This window comes from Oncorhynchus tshawytscha, linkage group LG16 (assembly GCF_018296145.1).
Source record: "Oncorhynchus tshawytscha isolate Ot180627B linkage group LG16, Otsh_v2.0, whole genome shotgun sequence".
NCBI classification, from domain to species: domain Eukaryota; kingdom Metazoa; phylum Chordata; class Actinopteri; order Salmoniformes; family Salmonidae; genus Oncorhynchus; species Oncorhynchus tshawytscha.
In genome coordinates, this window is record NC_056444.1 from 13908028 (window position 1) to 13928756 (window position 20729).

A 20729-nucleotide genomic window follows, 5' to 3' on the forward strand; every position below is an offset into this window, starting at 1 on the left:
GCACTCTATGGGCCGCCGGTGTTATCCAGACTCCAGGATTACCCAGACGCATACAGAAAGAGTGAGGAGTGTACAGTGGAAGCATTCACCAGGGGTCTAATGTGACAGCGACATGGCTACAGAGCTGCATGCATATACTCTCTCTAGAGAAACACAGCCATATCAAGATGCACCAAGTCAACTCATAGGTCCACAAAAAGAGAAAGTTGACTCGAAACAGAATCACTGATAACAATAACCTGCATATACTTTTTCGATACTAGAACATGAAAAACATTTCGATACTAGAATTTTTGTTACTTTCAGTTCTTCTTTCAAATGTGTCTCACGTCATATTTGGATTGAGATGATTGTGTCTGTATAGCAATTTGTCTGAATCTTCTCTAGGGAGCAGTACTAAGCTAGCCAGGCTACTTGTCTTCTCTAGGGGGCAGTAGTAAGCTAGCCAGGCTACTTGTCTTCTCTAGAGGCTAGTTGTCAGCAAGCCAGGCTACTTGTCTTCTCTAGGGGGCAGTAGTAAGATAGCCAGGCTACTTGTCTTCTCTAGGGGGCAGTAGTAAGCTAGCCAGGCTACTTGTTTTCTCAAGAGGGCAGTAGTTAACTAGCCAGGCAACTTGTCTTCTCTAGGGGGCAGTAGTAAGCTAGCCAGGCTACTTGTCTTCAAGGGGGCAGTAGTAAGCTAGCCAGGCTACTTGTCTTCAAGGGGGCAGTAGTTAGCTATCCAGGCTACTTGTCTTCTCAAGGGGGCAGTAAGAAGTAAGCTAGCCAGGCTACTTGTGCATGCAGCTGACACAGCGCAAGCCACATTTGAGAAGCAAGCGAGAGGACAGAAAATCTCGACAGCATGGCTTCTTCTAAAGAAAACACCATACCTCCACGCCCGCATCTTGTTGACAATAAAAATTAGGGAACGGGTTATGTGTTGTGATGCTAGCCACAATAATGATTAGGCACAATAGTGGAATTTGCGGTTTGCCTTCAAAATTAAAGTATGTCATTGACAGTGATGCAAATTAATACAAATAGTGGAATTATACCATACTTTTATTTTGAAGGCTAACCGCAAAGTCCACTATTGTCCCTAATCCTTATTGTGGCTAGCTTCACATAGATGGGTCCGACCACCATTACTCAAAAAAGAACTGTCTTATAAATTAGGGTTATTTGAGATGACACCTAGCTATATAGTTAGCTAGCTAACTGTAGCTACTGAAACAGATTATGTTGTGTTATTTGACATGTCAAATAGTGTTATTTGACGTGTATCTTTTTGACACGCAAAGACCCAAACAGCTTTCCATAGAAATCCTGGTGGAGAATGAAACGACTGAACGACGAAACAGCACAGCAAGTAAGTGAAAGAAATAGGTTTTGATCATGCTTCACTGGTAATGGGGACATACGTAAACGCCAACAAATTAACTTTTTGGTCAGTGTGGTGTGTGTGTAACCTTTATTTAACTTTATTTAACTAGTTCTTAACTAGTCAGTTAAGAACAAATATTTATTTACAATGACAGCCCAGATGACGCTGGGCCAATTGTGCGCCGCCCTATGGGACTCCCAATCACGGCCGGATGGAATACAGCCTGGATTCGAACCAGGGACTGTAGTGACGCCTCTTGCAATGAGATGCAGTGCCTTAGACCGCTGCGTCCATGTGTGTGTGTTAACTATTAAACTGTACTAGAATGCTTAAAATGCAGCTAAAATTCAAAATATCGGTTATCAGTATCTGTTTTTTTTTGTCAAGTAAAATATCAGATATCGGCCAAAAATGTCATTTGGGTGCATCACTAATAATAATAATACATGGGAGACCTACAGCACTTTTCAGGGACCCGAAGTCGCTTTACAATTGTAGAAACGAAAAGAAAAACAAAACATCAGAGTAAACAAAAACATGAATAAAGAGAGGGGTGGGCTCAAAGAAGGGAAAGACTGATGTATCAGGGGACGGGGAGGGATTTGGATATGAACCCGGTTTAGGGTAAGGGGTGGGATTGGGTGGAGCTAAGATTGAGAGAGGAGTGTCTTAGAAGTGTATTTCTTTGCTTTTGTGTGTGTGGGGGGGGGCTTTGTCAAAGAGTTGGGGCTTTAGGAGGGACTAAAAGATTGTGATGACTCCGTTACGGATGGCCGGAGAGAGGGAGTCCCAGAGCAACCCTGGAGAAGGCCCTGTCACAGAAGCTCTGAAGCTTGGACCTGGGGATGACAAGGTGGTCTACTGTGTTGGAACGGAGTGTGCGTGCAGGGTGGTAGGGGAGAAGGTCTGAGAGTTAAGGGGGGCCAAGGTGGTGAAGGGCTTTGTACACCCTGTATAACTGCAGCGGAGTCTGAGCTGTGGCCATTAAGGGAGACGTAGTGGGTCTGGTTTGTGAGGTAGTGTTAGTGTTTCGTGTTTTGTCAAATCTAGCAGCCGTAGGAATCCATGTGTCTTGGATAGGATGTGATCCTGCACTCACTATAAACCAATAGAACTCAAATGCCCTAATAAACCCACACTCACCCAGAGACAAGGGTACATACAACCACACTGAGAGCCTGAACACAGCGACACATCATCACCTGCAAGGCTGGTTGGGTTGCTATATGTGTTTAAGTAAGTCAACTGCACTTCCAATACATATAACTGCTCAAAAACGATTGTTGTGAATGCTCCCCGCTGTGGTAAAACATTAAAAGCCTAATGCGCCGGGTATTTAAATAATTGATTAAAGTCATTTCTCTGGTGAGGACCTTTAGGTTTCATTTTTGAAGCGCAGCATACAAGAAATCCTATAGTGACAGCTGGTGCTCTTAACACATGGTTGCCCCCACGAATGCTGAGCATACTGGATCATTTAAAGGCGTGGCACAGAGAGGGAAACATCTCTCCGAGACGCCATTTAAGTGCAGAGGATTTGTTGGTAAATCATGAAGGTAATACATCTTAGAAGGGGGCAGCATACTACTTGTATGGTGGGGAAATAGTTGCTACTACTAAGTGCTTGGCAGGTGTCCTATAGAATATTAACAATTCTAATGTGGTACAGAACACGATTAAAGGTCCAGTGCAGTCAAAAACATGATTTTCCTGTGTTTAATATACACTGAACACCTTCCTAATATTGAGCTGCACTCCCTTTTGTCTTCAGAACAGCCTAAAGCGTTCCACAGGGATGCTGGCCCATGTTGACTCCAATGCGTCCCACAGTTTTGTCAAGTTGGCTGGATGTCCTTTGGATGGTGAACCATTCTTGATACACTCGGGCAACTGTTGAGCGTGACATATCCAGCAGTGTTGCAGTTCTTGACACTCAAACTAGTGTACTTGGCACCTACTACCATACCCTGTTCAAAGGTACTTCCGTCTTGCCTATTCACCATCTGAATGGCACACATACGCAATCCTTGTCTGAATTGTGTCAAAGTTTAAAAATACTTATTTAACCTGTCTCCTCCCCTTCATCTATACTGATTGAAGTGGATTTAACAGCTGACATCAATAAGGGATCATAGCTTTCACCTGGTCTATGTCATGGAAAGAGCAGGTGTTCCTAATGTTTTGTACACAATATGAGGTTGGAATAAAACTGTCCATTTGTGAAAATTATGCTAATGCCCTTTTAGTGTATGAGCTATTTGAAAAGGCTGCATGAAATGTCAGCCTGTTTTAGTGGGATGGAGTTTTGGCCTGCCTGGTGACATCACCAGGTGGTAAATGAGTTAATAGACCAAAAAGAAAGACCTCTCTGCCAATAACAGCTAGTTTTCAGTTTCCCCTCCCTACTCAGACCACTCCCAGACAGTCCTAGCAAAATGATAGCTTGAGAAGTTGTTTCTTTATCATTTTAATTGAAAACAATCACAGTAAGGTACCTAATTGTTATCCAGAAATGATTTGATATTGAGGCTGCATTGGACCAACATCATGTGGCCACACTAGCACCTTTGTGCTGATTAGATGACTTAATGCATACTTCACCGGTAACCTTTTCCTATAAATAGCTTTATAAAGACAGTGTATGCATGATAACATAATTAAAGTGAACATTGTAGATCAAAACTGATATCATTAGTGTACATGAGACAAAGTCACCTGCAGGTATGAAGGGAACTCCTCTTCCAGTTTGGTTTTCTTTTTGCGGTATCTTTTCTTGACTTTCTCCTGACATTCAGGCACCGGTGGGGTCTCCTCCACTGGAGTACTCTCTGTCTCGTTCCACCCTGCAACACACCGACAGGAGGTCACAACCTCAAAGTAACATTCTGGGAACCCGCTTTTTACTGGGTTAAGTGATTGATTCTGCGTAGAGTGCCAGATGGGTGGGATTTGCACTTTTGGGACGATTCCATTGTCCTTACCCTCCTCTTTGCACATTGGGTTCTCAGGTAACGACCACGTCGAGTCTTTCCTGGATAGGGATCGTTTGGCTATGCCTTGTCCCGTCCTGCTTCTCTGGCGGACCATAAACCCTCCAATACCTGGCCGGGAGACACAGGGGAGGAGATGAGACAGTGTTCAGCAGTAGAATAAAATACTTGATTAATGTTGCCGGGGCTCGAATTTTGTCAAACATGAGAGGAGGGTCTGACAGTCCAATCCTTGACATTAATCTTCATTACTCAGTCACCTATGCACACAGAGCCTGAGGGCTGCAATTCTACACATTTTGCCATGAGGCTGAGATTTTTTCTTCTTCCAGTTTTAAAGCAGATTTCTTGCAAACCTACACCTTTTGCCATAGCTTATGCTATCTGATTGACACATAAAATCATTGGGGGCCCCATGCCATAAAAATACTCCTGAATGCATCATTTTTGTAATTTTAGAATCTGTTATTTACATATATAGGTCCATTATCTTTTCTAGGTACCTTATATCTGGTTTAAGTCATTCATGTTTTTTTATTTGACTGTTTGGACATAGGCAGCTCGAAAAACACACTTAGGTGGCCCACCCAATACTGGAGAGGTAGAAAAAGGGAGAATTTCAGGTGAGCCTATTTCTGGATAGCTTGGGTATTGAGAGAAAAGCCCCTTTGGTCTGAAAGCAGACAGACAGAGCTTTCCAGCCTTCCTTAAGCTGCCTCAGAGCAAGAGTGGAGACTTCAGATGATTTATGTGTTTGGACATGAGAGGAAACAGCCGTTTGAGATCAGAGTACCCAGGGTACCAACCCTCTAAAAGAGATCCTACTCTGAGAGCATTCCATGGCAGGGCTTTTTCTGCCATTGAAAACGTTGGGTGTTATCGTTTTTACTGCCCGCCTAAATAAAAATAAATAAAAAAAAGTGATTTATATATAGAGTACCAGTCAAAAGATAGGACACACCTACTCATTCAAGGGTTTATATTTGAACTATTTTATGCTTTGTAAAATAATAGTGAAGACATCAAAACAGCATGTCTACCACAGCATTCTGCAGCGATAAGCCATCCCATCTGGTTTGCACTTAATGGGACTAGCATTTGTTTTTCAACAGGACAATGACCCAACACCAGGCTGTGTAAGGGCTATTTGACCAAGAAGGAGAGTGATGGAGTGCTGCATCAGACGACCTGGCCTCCACAATCACCCGACCTCAACCCAATTGAGATGGTTTGGGATGAGTTGGAACGCAGAGCGAAGGAAAAGCATCCAACAAGTGTGAACTCCTTCAAGACTGTTGAAAAAGCATTCCAGGTGAAGCTGGTTGAGAGAATGCCAAGAGTGTGCAAAGCTGTCATCAAGGCAAAGGGTGGATACTTTGGTTACTACGTGATTGCGTATGTGTTATTTCATAGTTTATGTCTTCACTAGTTTATGTCTCTAGACCGTGAAGATGGGGGGGCCTCTAAAATGTTCTCTCAAAATAAGCCGTGTCGACAGGCTGACTGCACCCATTACCACGCCCACCACCTAAGCCCCTTTTGATCCAGGAAGAAACCCTGAATGGAGAAACAACTGTACCTAAATTAAGGAACACAAAGATATGGGATTCTATTACCACTAGTTAAAAATAGTTAAATTACAAAATATAGTCGTTCCTCCTTTAAAAGTTGCGAGCTTACACCGCGGGACTTAGAGGTACCCACAGCGTCACAGCTTCATTGCTCCAGACCACCGCAAGGTGTCATTTTAAGATCATTATAACCATGAATAATTTTGCAATGAGGTCTTGGAACAATCATACTGTCACGTAGAGTAGGCCAGAAGGCTAAACTGGAAAACCTAACCTCTATCAAAATAAAAAGATGGCAGAGCCGCAAAAGTAGTTCTGTGCTTCAGGGTGTTTATTTACATAGTGATTCTGGAACAAAAACAGTACTGCCATCAAACGTATACCTTATTGGCCAGCTAAAAACAATGCTGCCCCATCCATAGCTCAATCCAAAATGCCTCTCCATGAACTGAAAGAGAGGCTCCTTGTAGGGGTAGCCCCTCCCCTCAGAACAATTAACACTAATTAAGCAATTACCTATTCAAACCTACATTTTCCATTCAACTAAACATACTAAAGTATATACATTGCAACACTTTTTTTTATGTAGAGACCCATCCACTTGGCAAGATGTGGCTTGGAGTTATTGCATTTCTTTCACATGACCCATCATTTTAGACAAGTTTACCTTGGTAAGCGATATCTAATATTCATTAAATATTTTTTATCAAGACACTTTCTGTTCACCTGGAATTTTTTTGTTTTTGTAGGCTACTACTTTTACCACTTTTAGTCTTCATCTTTACTACACTACTCACTGTTTAGCACATGACCTCACATGTGACTAAAAAGAGATGGGTGGGGCTGGCTCAAGAGGGTGTGAACAATGCTGAATGGCTGTAGACAAAGGAGAGCTCTCCAGTAGGTACCAAAACAATCAAAGGCCAACTCAAAAGTGAGTTGACAAGTTTATCCACTTTCAAAGCAGAATTACTTTCCCATTGTTCCTCAACTGTAGTGTATGATGTATCATTTTATAGCTCTGGGTCTCTACTTTAATCCAGTGTAAAAAAAAAAAAAACATTTCAAATTTTGCTACATAAGACCGATTTGAGCCGGTCGGTCACATATGGGTGATTGTAAATGGGACAATTGAGGAAATGTATTGCGATATGGATTTTTGTCCATATCACACAGCTCTACTGGTATGTTATTTGTGAGAATGTCTGCAGCCAATTGCCTTTCTCTCTGTTCACCAGAGCAGGGTAGAATAAAGTGACGGTTCATAACAAGTGACCTGGCATACAGGAGACACGCCGTCGTCTCCACCTCTCTCTACCCCATCCATCTCTCCTCCCGCCCCCTCCGCCCTGCCTCCCTGTCAGACCCAGCTACTTGACATGGGCGAGTGTGTGTGGCTCTCTCTGCCATAGACATGCACACATCTTACACACTTAGGAATGAACACATGCACAGGCAAAACACATATACCACACATGCACAGACAAACACTTATACCGGCATTCACATCTAAGGGAAATGTGCAGACACACAAGTCTTTCATGTTTGGTTAATCAAACGCTCAAGCGCAGGAAATTTTGAAGGCACTTCCTTCTAGGGCCGTTTTATTCTTGGATATTGTGTTTGCCTGTGTACTGTAGTGGAGGCTGCTGAGGGGAGGACGGCTAATAATAATGGCTGGAACGGAGCAAATGGAATGGCATCAAACCATGTCTTTGATATCATTCCACTAATTCTGCTCCAGTCATTACCACGAGCCCGTCCTTCCCTATTAAGTTGCCACCAACCTCCTGTGGTGTAATGCTAAATAGCTAATCAAATGTCTACTTGGACTACCTGCATTGACCATTTTTTTCACCAACTCTAGCTGGAATGTACCCACACACTCAAACATAGTGCCTTAAGAAAGTATTCATACACCTTGACTCACTCCACATGTTGTTGTGTTACAGCCTGAATTCAAAATTGATACACACAATAGTCCATAACAACAAAGTGAAAACATATTTTTAGAAATCTTCGCAACTTCAGTGAAAATGAAATACAGAAATATCCACACCCCACATGTTAGAATCAACTTTGGCAGCGATTACAGATGTGAATCTTTCTGGGTAAGTCTCTAAGAGGTTTGCACAACATGATTGTACAATATTTGCCCATTATTAGTCAAATTGGTTGTTGATCATTGCTAGACAACCATTTTCAAGTCTTGCCATAGATTTAAGCAGATTTAAGACTAAACTAACTCGGCCACTCAGGAACAGTCACCGTCTTCTAGGCAAGCAACTCCAGCGTAGATTTGGCCTTGTGATTTAGGTTATTGTCCTGCTGAATTCTTCTTCCAGTGTCTGGTGGAAAGCAGACAACCAGATTTTCCTCTAGAATTTTGACTGTGCTTGTTTCTTTTTTATCCTGAAAAACTCCCTAGTCCTTAACGATTACAAGCCTACCCATAACATGATACAGTCACCACTATGCTTGAAAATATGGAGTGTTATTCAGTAATGTTACCCATTAGATTTACCCCAAACATAACACTTGGTATTCAGGATAAAAAGTTAATTGCTTCAACACCTTTTTTTATGTGAAATTATTGCTTTAGTACCTTGTTGCAAACAGGATGCATGTTTTGGAATATTTTTATTCTGTACAGGTTTCCTTCTTTTCACTTGTCAATTTGGTTAGTAGTGTGGAGTAACTACAATGTTTTTGATCTATCCACAGTTTTCTCTGATCAAACCCATTAAACTCTAACTGGTTTAAAGTCACCATTGAGCTCATGGTAAAATCCCTGAGCAGTTTCCTTCCTCTCCGGCAACTAATTTCAGAAAGATGCCTGTATCTATGTAGTGACTGGATGTATTGATACACCATCCAAAGTATGCTCAAAGGGATATTCAATGTCTGCTTTTTTTTTTTTTTTTTTTTTTTACCCTTCTACCAATAGGTGTCCTTGTGGTTGAATCTGTGTTAGAAATTCACTGCCCGACTCAGGGACCTTACAGAGATTTGTATGTCTGTGGTACAGAGATGAGGTAGTCATTCAAAAATCATGTTAAACACTATTATTGCACACAGAGTCTATGTGACTTGTTAGGCAACATTTTACTCCTAAACTTACTAAGGCTTATCATTTTTTATTAATTTGAAAAAAAAAAGTAAAACATAATTCGACTAATGACATTACGGGGTACTGTGTGTAGGCCTGTGACAAAATATCTCAATATAATCCATTTTAAATTCAGGCTGTAACAAAATGTGGAAAAAGTCAAGGGGTATGTGAACTTTCTGAAGGCACTGTACTTACACTGACATCCCAGCACGCACAATCACTTTACCCCTATCTACAGTATATAGCCATGTTACTGCCTGGTACTCCCGGTATATAGCCATGTTACTGCCTGGTACTCCCGGTATATAGCCATGTTACTGCCTGGTACTCCCGGTATATAGCCATGTTACTGCCTGGTACTCCCGCTATATAGCCATGTTACTGCCTGGTACTCCCGCTATATAGCCATGTTCCTGCCTGGTACTCCCGCTATATAGCCATGTTCCTGCCTGGTACTCCCGGTATATAGCCATGTTACTGCCTGGTACTCTGGTTACTGCCTGGTACTATATAGCCATGTTACTGCCTGGTACTCCCGCTATATAGCCATGTTACTGCCTGGTACTCCCGCTATATAGCCATGTTCCTGCCTGGTACTCCCGCTATATAGCCATGTTCCTGCCTGGTACTCCCGCTATATAGCCATGTTCCTGCCTGGTACTATAGCCATGTTACTGCCTGGTACTCCCGCTATATAGCCATGTTACTGCCTGGTACTCCCGCTATATAGCCATGTTACTGCCTGGTACTCCCGCTATATAGCCATGTTACTGCCTGGTACTCCCGCTATATAGCCATGTTACTTTTACTCGTTCTTGTTATTCACTGTGTATTTATTCCTCATGTCAATATTTCTATTTGCATTTAAGTTCATCTTATTTTGAACTCTGTTGGACCATCAGTAGTCTTTTTTTACTGTTAGTCTACACCTGTTGTTAAACAAGCATGTGAGGAATAAAATGTGATTTGTACTGTGTGCCTGTGTACTGTGGTGTGTATGTGCATGCAATGCCCAACACATTGTGACAACTTCAACCAGAGAGAACAATATCACAGTAGCCGTGGCTGGAAATGGACAAGAACAGTGTTCCGCCAAGCGAGCAGAATTGGGTCCGGTGTACTTTATTACTGCGACAAATTCTTTAAGTCCACACAAGATAACAAGCATAGCGTGCAGTTCACTAAAAGATAAGGAAGCAATGTCTAGCGGGAAGAAAATCCACTAGCCAGGGATGTGGCCTACTGCTGTGAAACACTTCAGAGGAACCATTTTCTTTTTTTAAAGATAGGCAAATTAAAAAGTCCTATATAAAAATACAATTTCCGGGTGTTTTTTTAAAAAGGAGATTATTCCTTTGAGTATATGAGTCAATGTTATTTTCCCAGAGCCCTCTTTCCAGAGCTTTAAAGGCCCACTCCGTCATAAAAAAAGAACAATAAAAAAAGCTGAAGGACGGCTGTAAATATCACACAGTGAGCCTTTAGAAAACAGTGCACTGTCCAGCGGAGCTGTCCTCTCAGATAAGTCTTCTCCCTCGCTCTACCACAATCCTGCATCCCTCTCTCTCTCCTTCTCCAGCCGCCATCCACCACTCTCCTTCCCGCTCGACCTGTCCATTCATCCCTATCAACATCCTCTTTCCATCTCTCATAAGTCAGCTCCCCCATTCCTTCTCTCTCCCTTCATATCTCCATCTCTCTCTCCATCCATCCATCTACCCCCCCTTCCTACCACAATCATCCACCACTCTCCTTCCCGCTCTCTCCCCTGCTTCATTCATCCCTATCACAATCCTCTTTCCATCTCCCGTAAATCTGCTCCACATCCTTTTCTCCATCCCTCTACCCCCCTCTCTCTCTCATCCCTCCACCCCCCCCTCTCTCCATCCCTCTACCTACCACCATCATCCACCACTCTTTCCCTGTCCATTAATCCCTATCAACATCCCCTCTCCCCTCTTCTCCTATGATGCTACACATAAGATGTTCCTAAGAGCTGCTATAAAATTAGCTTAATCTGAGCCTTAACCCACTTGAGACTAAACTGACTCAAGGTCTGTGCTGACCTATGGAAGGGAGGAGGTCAGAGACCTGGCTAGGTGGTGCCAGAATAACAACCTATCCCTCAACGTAACCAAGACTAAGGAGATGATTGTGGACTACAGGAAATAGGAAAAGGAGGACCGAGCACGCCCCCATTCTCAACGACGGGGCTGTAGTGGAGCAGGTTGAGAGCTTCAAGTTCCTTGCTATCCACATCACCAACAAACTAGAATGGTCCAAACACACCAAGACAGTCGTAAAGAGGGCACGACAATGCCTATTCCCCCTCAGGAAACTAAAAAGATTTGGCATGGGTCCTCAGATCCTCAGAAGGTTCGACAGCTGCACCATCGAGAGCATCCTGACTGGTTGCATCACTGCCCGGTACGGCAAATGCTCAGCCTCCGACCGCAAGGCAGAGTCACTAACTGTACATACTACCTCAATTAACCCGACTAACCGGTGCCCCCGCACATTAGCTAACCGCATTGTGTCCCGCCACCCCCTCTTTACTGCTACTCTGTTTATCATACATGCATAGTCACTTTAACCATATCTACATGTACATACTACCTCAATCAGCCCGACTAACCTGTATATAGCCTCGCTACTTTTTATAGCCTCGCTACTGTTATTATTCACTGTCTTTCAACTGTTGTTTTCTTATTTCCTTACTTATCGATTGTTCACCTAATACCTTTTTTTTTTTACTTAAAAATTGCACTGTTGGTTAGGGCCTGTAAGTAAGCATTTCACTGTAAGGTCTACTACACCTTGTTGTATTTGTTGTATTTGACGCACGTGACAAATAAACTTGGATTTGAACCACAACCCAGTTGAGACAAAACTGACCCAAGGTCTGTGCTGACCTAAAGAAGGACACCCTTCCATGCACATCCGTGTTCCTTACACTTTGTAATGATGCCTCATATGAACGGATTTGTTTTTCCAGACAGTTTTTGCTGTGCCATCTTTGAGCCAAAATGCATGTATGTTTTTAACTCCCCAAATGTAAAAATGTTTTCAACTTTGAACCTACCGGGCCGGTACGGTTTCCTCTTCCTCTTCTTGTTGCCGTCGGTGTCTTCGCCACCCTTGGCGTCGTCAACGGGCTCCCGTTCCGGGCTGGACTCAGACTTAACGTCACAGTACATCATGAGGTCCCCTTCCGGAACGGAACACAACCATGTCATCAAACACAGGACCAAACCAGAACCATGTCACCAAACCCAGGACTACAGATCGAGGTCTTTTTCATTAGGACACGCAATCGAAAACAGTTTCTGCAATGGAAAAATAAAATACTTTTTTCTCCTAAGTAATCCCTCTCTATTGTATGCATTTGGTGCTTAATGAACATGACCCGACCCTGCACATACTTCATGTGACCCACAAAAAGCTCAATGCATCTTCCATGGAAGGTCTGCCATCTTGGTGGGCCTGGTGTCCGAGTAAGACCTCTGGAAGAGGCGCCAAAGCAGTACATTAAGTGGTGGAATTCAAAATGAGCCACAGACCATTTTAGCGTCAACCCCTTAGCGATAACACTGGAGTATTTCTCCGATTATAAATGCAAATGAGTGGCATCTCCAGGATTTGTTCAATGATTGATGTATATATCCTTTACATATTGGTCTTTGCACAAATGTACTGTACATATCGGATTTATGCATGATCAGTCTAAGGTTGACTTTTTTAGGTGTTATTTCTCTCATCTTTCTTCATGCCGTGAGGTTCATGTACTGCACTTATAGTGGCTATAACACCTACAGACACCCTAACATAGTCCCTAGTACCTGATCACAACCCTAGTTCACTGCTGTAAAGGGTCAAATAGACTTCAAGCCAAGATTAATCTAATCTAATTATGTGTGTGTGTGTTGTCATAATTTCATGTACGGTCATAGCTACATTATAACATTGCGTTACGTGATGTGTACAGCAGACATTCAAAAGCTCCCTCTCAACAGGGCTTGAAAATTCACCCACTGCATGGGCTAAATATAGAGGACCAGGAAAGGGTTAATTGCTCATCATTAGCCCTTGCTTGCACTCAGAGCAGAGTTCTGACAGATGGGCTGTGGATTAATTCAGTTATCCCTGGCCAGCCCCCTCATCACCAAAATGACAATTCAGGTATAATTTGCTGACGGCTGTTTTCAAAGACTTCTCTCTGTCAGATTCATTACAAGCCTGTTCTCCTTTCCCTGCTTCGCTTTTCCCAAATAGGTTCCAGTGAGGTAGGAAAGCTTCTGTTTTTTCCTGTGCCTCTACATTTTGAGATGATTGAAACGTTGCTGCCTGGCAAACATACGCTCTTTCATTTGACCGTTCTGATTAAAAAGCAACGAGGAAAGGATTTATGCCCCCCCGTCAAACCAACAAAATGTAACTGAAAACTCTATCCTCAGAAAATAGCCCAGACATTCCAGTGCTGGCCAATGTGAATGGCCATTAAACTCCAGTGTCTGCATCTTCTCATCCCAGTTCAAACATATTAATCCACATAACATTATCAATGAAAACAAAAATGGATTATTAGACTTCTCAAAAAGGGCGGGGGTTATTTGAGCTCTTTCTTTCTTCTCGTACATTTTTTGCTGGATTGGAGCCCCCTCAAGGTGGGGCACATGCAGCCAACCATTTGTGAAACACTAGAAGTCTTTACCTCGGTTGTTGTCCATGTAGCCGTCCCGGGACAGCTCTAAGTAGTGGGAGTCCAGTGGAGTCTGGAGCACAGCTACACAGTTCTGATTTATGATCTTCAGCTTGAGCTTGGGCTTGGGTCGCCTGTTCTGACCTCGGCGGGTCGACGAAGAGGGCACCACCAGGCTCTGCAGCTGGCACATGCCCGACTCTGTCAGACACACCCCATCCTGGGTGTATGTCTTCTGATTGGCTAAAGGGAAGTTTAAACATTTCAACAACATTAGACAATGACTGAAAAACTAGCAGCAACTTAGCTCACGAGGACTTTGAGTACACTAAACATGAAGTATATTAAGTATTGTGAACTAAATGCTGAAGACCACTTACACATCTAGATCTACATCATGTGTTTACCATATTTTTATTTATTTTTTACAAATAGTGAAATACTCATGTCCTCATACTGTGGATATTACAGTAGCAAGTCCAACGCTGTCAACTACACTAGCAGAAAGTAATGATTCATTTGATTCATACCACCTCATAAACCGTGACAATTATCTGGGTTATTTGGATCTATAGAGCTTGATTACCTGGCTCTCTTATTTTAGTCACCATCTGGGTCACCATCGGGGCCTCGCAGTCATCAGACAGGAGGGCTTTCATTTTGCCTGAAACGATGACATGAAAAATTTGCAAAATGTCATGAGTCATTATGAATAGGATTTGCAGGATTTCGATTTCAAGACATTGAAGTCAAAAACAGCAGTGAACACTGTTGCCTTAGTAAAAGCATCAAACAGGGAGCACCGGATCCAACCGCCGCCACAAAATGTAAAGAATAAACATTTAAATACGTTACTCAACTATTAGTTATTTGACAGTTAATTCAATAATTCCATCAATCAAATAAGGATGTCTATTTATCTCCCAACCTCCCCTTTTCCATCCCTCCTCACTTTTGTCGGAGGTAAAAATCTGCCCCCAATTTCAATCATTATCAGATAGAATGGATGAGTGAACAGGTTGCAGGTTGATATTTAATTCTAGCCATCTGCTGTTGTAATGAACAGCCCACATTTGTTTGAGCCTGGTCCCATTAACAGAATAGAGGATGCCTTTAGGCTAATTGAGAGGAGCTGGTTGAGTTCATTGAGATGAGCTTGGGAACACTGTACATTACAAGTACATTAAAAAAATATACAAGTAGGATATATTAACCATTATAAACTGGGTGGTTTGAGCCCTGAATGCTGATTGGCTGACAGCCGTGGTATATCAGACAATATACCACGGGTATGACAAAACATGTATTTTTACTGCTCTAATTACGTTGGTAACCAGTTTAAAATAGCAATAAGGCACCTCGGGGGTTTGTGGTATATGGCCAATATACCACAAACCCCAGAGGTACCTTATTGCTTAATTATACAACAAGTGGGTCTAATCCACATTCCAGCCGGTGTCTATTCCACAAGTTACCACCGGCTAAATCTATGATGTTAAAATACCTATTTATAGTACTCTGTTCCATCTGACTGCGCAATCCACTGTCTCATCAGCCCAGCCAGGCAATTTATAAACTTGATCTCCACTATAAAAAGCATCTAGAAATTCTCTCACATTTCTTTTAGACTAACATTTAGTTTTCAACCGTGGAGATTTGTATAAAAATTGCTGTCTGTCTTTCCGACATTTGCAACACTGTTTCAAATTCCATCTCCAGCTGTCCCATAGTAATGAACATGTCGGGAGTCAGGATGAGACAAGTGAGTTTCTCAGCCAGTCAAAATCATGATCAGCATCATTTTTATGGATATATACAAAGAAATTATAATAGAAAACAGGTCAAACGAAGTACAGCTAGTTTGCGGTCTTTCCAGCTTCAGTTTGAAGTGATTGTGTTAGCTGTGTTGTTGGCTAGCTCCTCTCTAAACAACTAGTCATCAACTATCGTCGGATACCGTTTTTCATGCAGACTAACGCACATTTTATATATATATATATATTATATTTATTTATATATATATATATATATATATATATATATATATATATATATATATATATATATATATATATATACTGCTCAAAAGAATTAAACACTAAAATAACAGATCTGAATGAATGAAATATTCTTATTAAATACTTTTTTCTTTACATAGTTGAATGTGCTGACAACAAAATCACACAAAAATTATCAATGGAAATCAAATTTATCAACCCATGGAGGTCTGGATTTGGAGTCACACTCAAAATTAAAGTGGAAAACCACACTACAGGCTGATCCAACTTTGATGTAATGTCCTTAAAACAAGTCAAAATGAGGCTCAGTAGTGTGTGAGGCCTCCACATGCCTGTATGACCTCCCTACAACGCCTGGGCATGCTCCTGATGAGGTGACGGATGGTCTCCTGAGGGATCTCCTCCCAGACCTGGACTAAAGCATCCGCCAACTCCTAGACAGTCTGTGGTGCAACGTGGCGTTGGTGGATGGAGCGAGACATAATGTCCCAGATGTGCTCAATTGGATTCAGGTCTGGGGAACGGGCGGGTGTGTCCATAGCATCAATGCCTTCCTCTTGCAGGAACTGCTGACACACTCCAGCCACATGAGGTCTAGCATTGTCTTGCATTAGGAGGAACCCAGGGCCAACCGCACCAGCATATGGTCCCACAAGAGGTCTGAGGATCTCATCTCGGTACCTAATGTCAGTCAGGCTACCTCTGGCGAGCACATGGAGGAATGCCACCCCACACCATGACTGACCCACCGCCAAACCGGTCATGCTGGAGGATGTTGCAGGCAGCAGAACGTTCTCCATGGCGTCTCCAGACTGTCGCGTCTGTCACATGTGCTCAGTGTGAATCTGCTTTAATCTGTGAAGAGCACAGGGCGCCAGTGGCGAATTTGCCAATCTTGGTGTTCTCTGGCAAATGCCAAACGTCCTGCACGGTGTTGGGCTGTAAGCACAACCCCCACCTGTGGACGTCGGGCCCTCATAACACCCTCATGGAGTCCGTTTCTGACCGTTTGAGCAGACACATGCACATTTGTGGCCTGCTGGAGGTCATTTTGCAGGGCTCTGGCAGTGCTCCTACTGCTCCTCCTTGCACAAAGGCAGAGGTAGCGGTCCTGCTGCTGGGTTGTTGCCCTCCTACGGCCTCCTCCACATCTCCTGATGTACTGGCCTGTCTCCAGGTAGCGCCCCCATGCTCTGGACACTACGCTGACAGACACAGCAAACCTTCTTGCCACAGCTCGCATTGATGTGCCATCCTGGATGAGCTGCACTACCTGAGCCACTTGTGTGGGGTGTAGACTCCGTCTCATGCTACCACTAGAGTGAAAGCACCGGAAGCATTCATAAGTGACCAAAACATCAGCCAGGAAGCATAGGAACTGAGAAGTGGTCTGTGGTCACCACCTGCAGAACCACTCCTTTATTGGGGGTGTCTTGCTAATTGCCTAGAATTTCCCCCTGTTGTCTATTCCATTTGCACAACAGCATGTGAAATTTATTGTCAATCAGTGTTGCTTCCTAAGTGGATTTCACAGAAGTGTGATTGACTTGGAGTTACATTGTGTTGTTTAAGTGTTCTCTTTATTTTTTTGAGCAGTGTATATATATATATATATATATATATATATATATATATATATATATATATATATATATATATATATATATATATATATATATATATATATATATATATATATTTTTTTTAACCTTTATTTAACTAGGTAAGAACAAATTCTTATTTACATTGACGGCCTACCCTGGCCAACGCTGACGACGCTGGGCCAATTGTGCGCCGCCCTATGGGACTCCAATCACGGCCGGATATGTTACAGCCTAGATTCGAACCAGGCACAGCAGTGACGCCTCTTGCAGTGATGGGAGCATCATATAGCCAAGACCACATAACTATTTGTCAGGTCTATCATACACATAGCTTTCACGGTGTGTGGGCTAGATCTGGAGTCTTACCCTGTGAAGGCAGAGCGTGCATTCGACACATGGTGCAGTCAAAGCCATCATCCGCTGCATTCTCGACCTCCTCATCCGTGTTCAGGTCCTGGCAACACGCATGGACCCACCTGATGGGAAGGAGAAGATCAGATACACAAAGACACAAAGAAGCACTTGCCTACACACAGACTCCGACATGCATTTAACCCGGTTGCCACAGCAACCATACGTTCTGGCCCCTCAAGCCTTATGATGACTAAATTAAGCCGTAGTAAATCTTTGGACTGTCTTTGCCAAACTGAACACTGGATGCCAGCATGCCACGTGTACAGTGTTGCCAGGCCCTAGTGCCACCCAATCATGCTCGGCTGGCACCTGGCCTGGCAGAGGGAGCGCTGCTCACCTGTCACACTGGCGGCACTGCACAATGAGCTCGTCCTCACGGTAGCTGTGCATGCACACCGGGCAGGATGCCAGGCTGCCACAGGGTCCACACAGGGTGTAGTGGTTCTGCCAGTCACACCTCAGGCCAGGGGAGGTGGCACCGCACTGGGTACAGGAGACACACCTATGGCAGGGGGGAGAGGGTGGCGTGAAGGGACGAGATTCAGCAGGGGTGAAATACACACAACCACAGCGACTCACAGTATATGTAGCATACATTCCAACACAGATGTGTCCAATGATAATGCACACACACAAATACTGTTCATCCAAACAAACCTGAGGGTAAACAGACACACACACCTAATATAAACACTCAAATAACACACTACAGTTACTGAAGTGTGTGTGTGTATGGATCATCCACCATGAAGAGAGCCGCCCTAAAAATAAATGTCACTGGCATGGCTCCAAGGAAAGACCTGAATGAATGTGTCTCGCTGCAGTGTCAACAGAGCGTTGTTTGACTGGGGATTAGGGACTGGCGTTACACCTGATATGGGGGAAATCCCATAAAGCGCTGCTACAGAGCCGTGTGAGGGGGAGGGGCCACACAGAAACGTAGATGAGAAGGTACATTATAGAGATGGAGCCATATCAACAGATACTAAGGGAAAGAAGAGTGACAGACCAACAATAAAAACAAGTCATCTTCCGAAAATATTCGACAGCATCACTGGTGCAGCCAGACAAGCTCTGATTGGCTGTGCTCCGTGAGTGACAGCAGTCACAGCATATACACACCACTTGCACTTCCAGCTGCCCTTGGGCACTGTCTGTAGGGGCGGATCCAAGCAGTAGGTGTGGTAGCTGATGTCACAGTCGTCACACAGCAGCAGGCGGCCCGGGTCGCTGGCCTGGCCACATGCCTCGCACACTGTGCACTCCAGACAGCGCCAGCCTTTACTCAGCACCACCCGGGTGATCTGGTGGCACAGAGGGAAAAGGGCAGAGGTTCGGGGGGAGTTAAAAGGGCACGGCAGGGATAGGTATCCCCTTTAAGCTTCATTTCAATGGAACATATTGACTAATGGTTGTGTGTTATATAGCAGGGGAATAATCCCAACTCTAATTCCCAGCAGCACATCTTCCAGAAGAGCTAATTGTCAGAGGGATGCACTTGTATTTATTAGCCATTATAAACTGGGTCTTTCGAGCCCTGAATGCTAATTGACTGAAAGCCGTGGTATATCAGACTCTATACCATGGGTATGAAAAAATATGGATTTGTACTGTTCTAATGACTAATAAGGCACCTCTGGGGTTTGTAGTATATGGCCAATATACCACGATTAAGGGGCTGTATCCAGGCATCGTTGCATCGTACATGAGAAAAGCCCTTAGCCGTGGTACATTGGCCATTGCCCCAACTCCCCTCAGGTCTTATTGCTTAAATAAACCATGGGGGAGGGGGAGGATCAATTCAACTAGAGAAAGACCCTCCTCCCCCACTCTGCCTCTTCTCATCATGTGCTGAAAGCCAGACAAAAGATACAAGGGAATATCACATAACAAGCTGACGTTGGTCCAACGATTTTTACTTGGATGGCCTAGCCAACCAGATTATACAACCACTCCTGGACTAAAAAGCATGGTCAATGGATATCTCCATTAAAATGGCTTTTTAGTCAATGACTCTGGGTCAGGTATTTAGAGATTGCATAATAAACAGTTACCCAATACCATGATCAAATTACTACTAAATGTATTATAGATTACTTCTAGAGTAGGCCACCGTTTCCATTGGAACTGGTAGACTGAGACGGCGGACACAAAATACGTATTCTTAACATGATGTCAATAACAGATAAATGGTCCTTTAAATAGCCTTGTACATTCTATACGGGGCAACTCTACTGAATACATTGAGGAGTCAGATTAGGCAAACGGGACTGCATGCATATGGCGATCATAAAAGCAAAAACAACTGCTTAACATACTATTGATTCATTGAAAAGACTACGGTTCGAACTACAATGAACTATGACGCGGCTTGGAGTGGCAACTGGTTGAGGTGTTATTTAAAGGAACGACACCCTACAGTGCATTCGGAAAGTATTCAGACCCCTTGACTTTTTACACATTTTGGTAGGTTCCAGCATTATTCTCAAATTGATTTAAATAGTTTCCCCCCCTCATCAATCTACACACATTTATCTGTTATTGACAATACCCCATAATGACAAAGCAAAATGAATGATGGCGGCCACTGTGTTCTTGTGGACCTTCAATGCTGCAGACATTTTTTGGTACCCTTCCCCAGATCTGTGCCTCGATACAATCCTGTCTCGGAGCTCCACGGACAATTCCTTCGATCTCATTAATTGGTTTTTGCTCTGACATGCACTGTCAACTGTGGGACCTTATATAGACAGGTGTGTGCCTTTCCAAATAATGTCCATACCATTGAATGACCACAGGTCAATGGAGACCACAGGACTCCAATCAAGTTGTAGAAACATCTCAAGAATGATCAATGGAAACAGGATGCACCTGAGCTCAATTTCGAGTCTCATAGCAAAGGGTCTGAAAACCTATGTAAATAAAGTGGGTTTTTTTTTATGTGTAAAATTTCTA

The 20729-nt window shown here is 43.2% G+C and overlaps 1 protein-coding gene across 1 annotated transcript in view; it reads right to left on the bottom strand.

Moving 5' to 3' along the window:
* Positions 1–20729, bottom strand: part of LOC112232703 (histone-lysine N-methyltransferase 2C-like) — a 301309-nt gene that overhangs the window by 38133 nt on the left and 242447 nt on the right. The window contains exons 19-26 of the mRNA XM_042298636.1: positions 18897–19078; positions 18112–18276; positions 17727–17836; positions 14325–14402; positions 13751–13981; positions 12122–12247; positions 4348–4467; positions 4082–4209 (exon numbers count right to left, since the gene is read on the bottom strand). Coding sequence (XP_042154570.1) covers positions 4082–4209; positions 4348–4467; positions 12122–12247; positions 13751–13981; positions 14325–14402; positions 17727–17836; positions 18112–18276; positions 18897–19078 — 1140 coding nt within the window. The remainder of the gene's footprint in view (positions 1–4081; positions 4210–4347; positions 4468–12121; positions 12248–13750; positions 13982–14324; positions 14403–17726; positions 17837–18111; positions 18277–18896; positions 19079–20729) is intronic.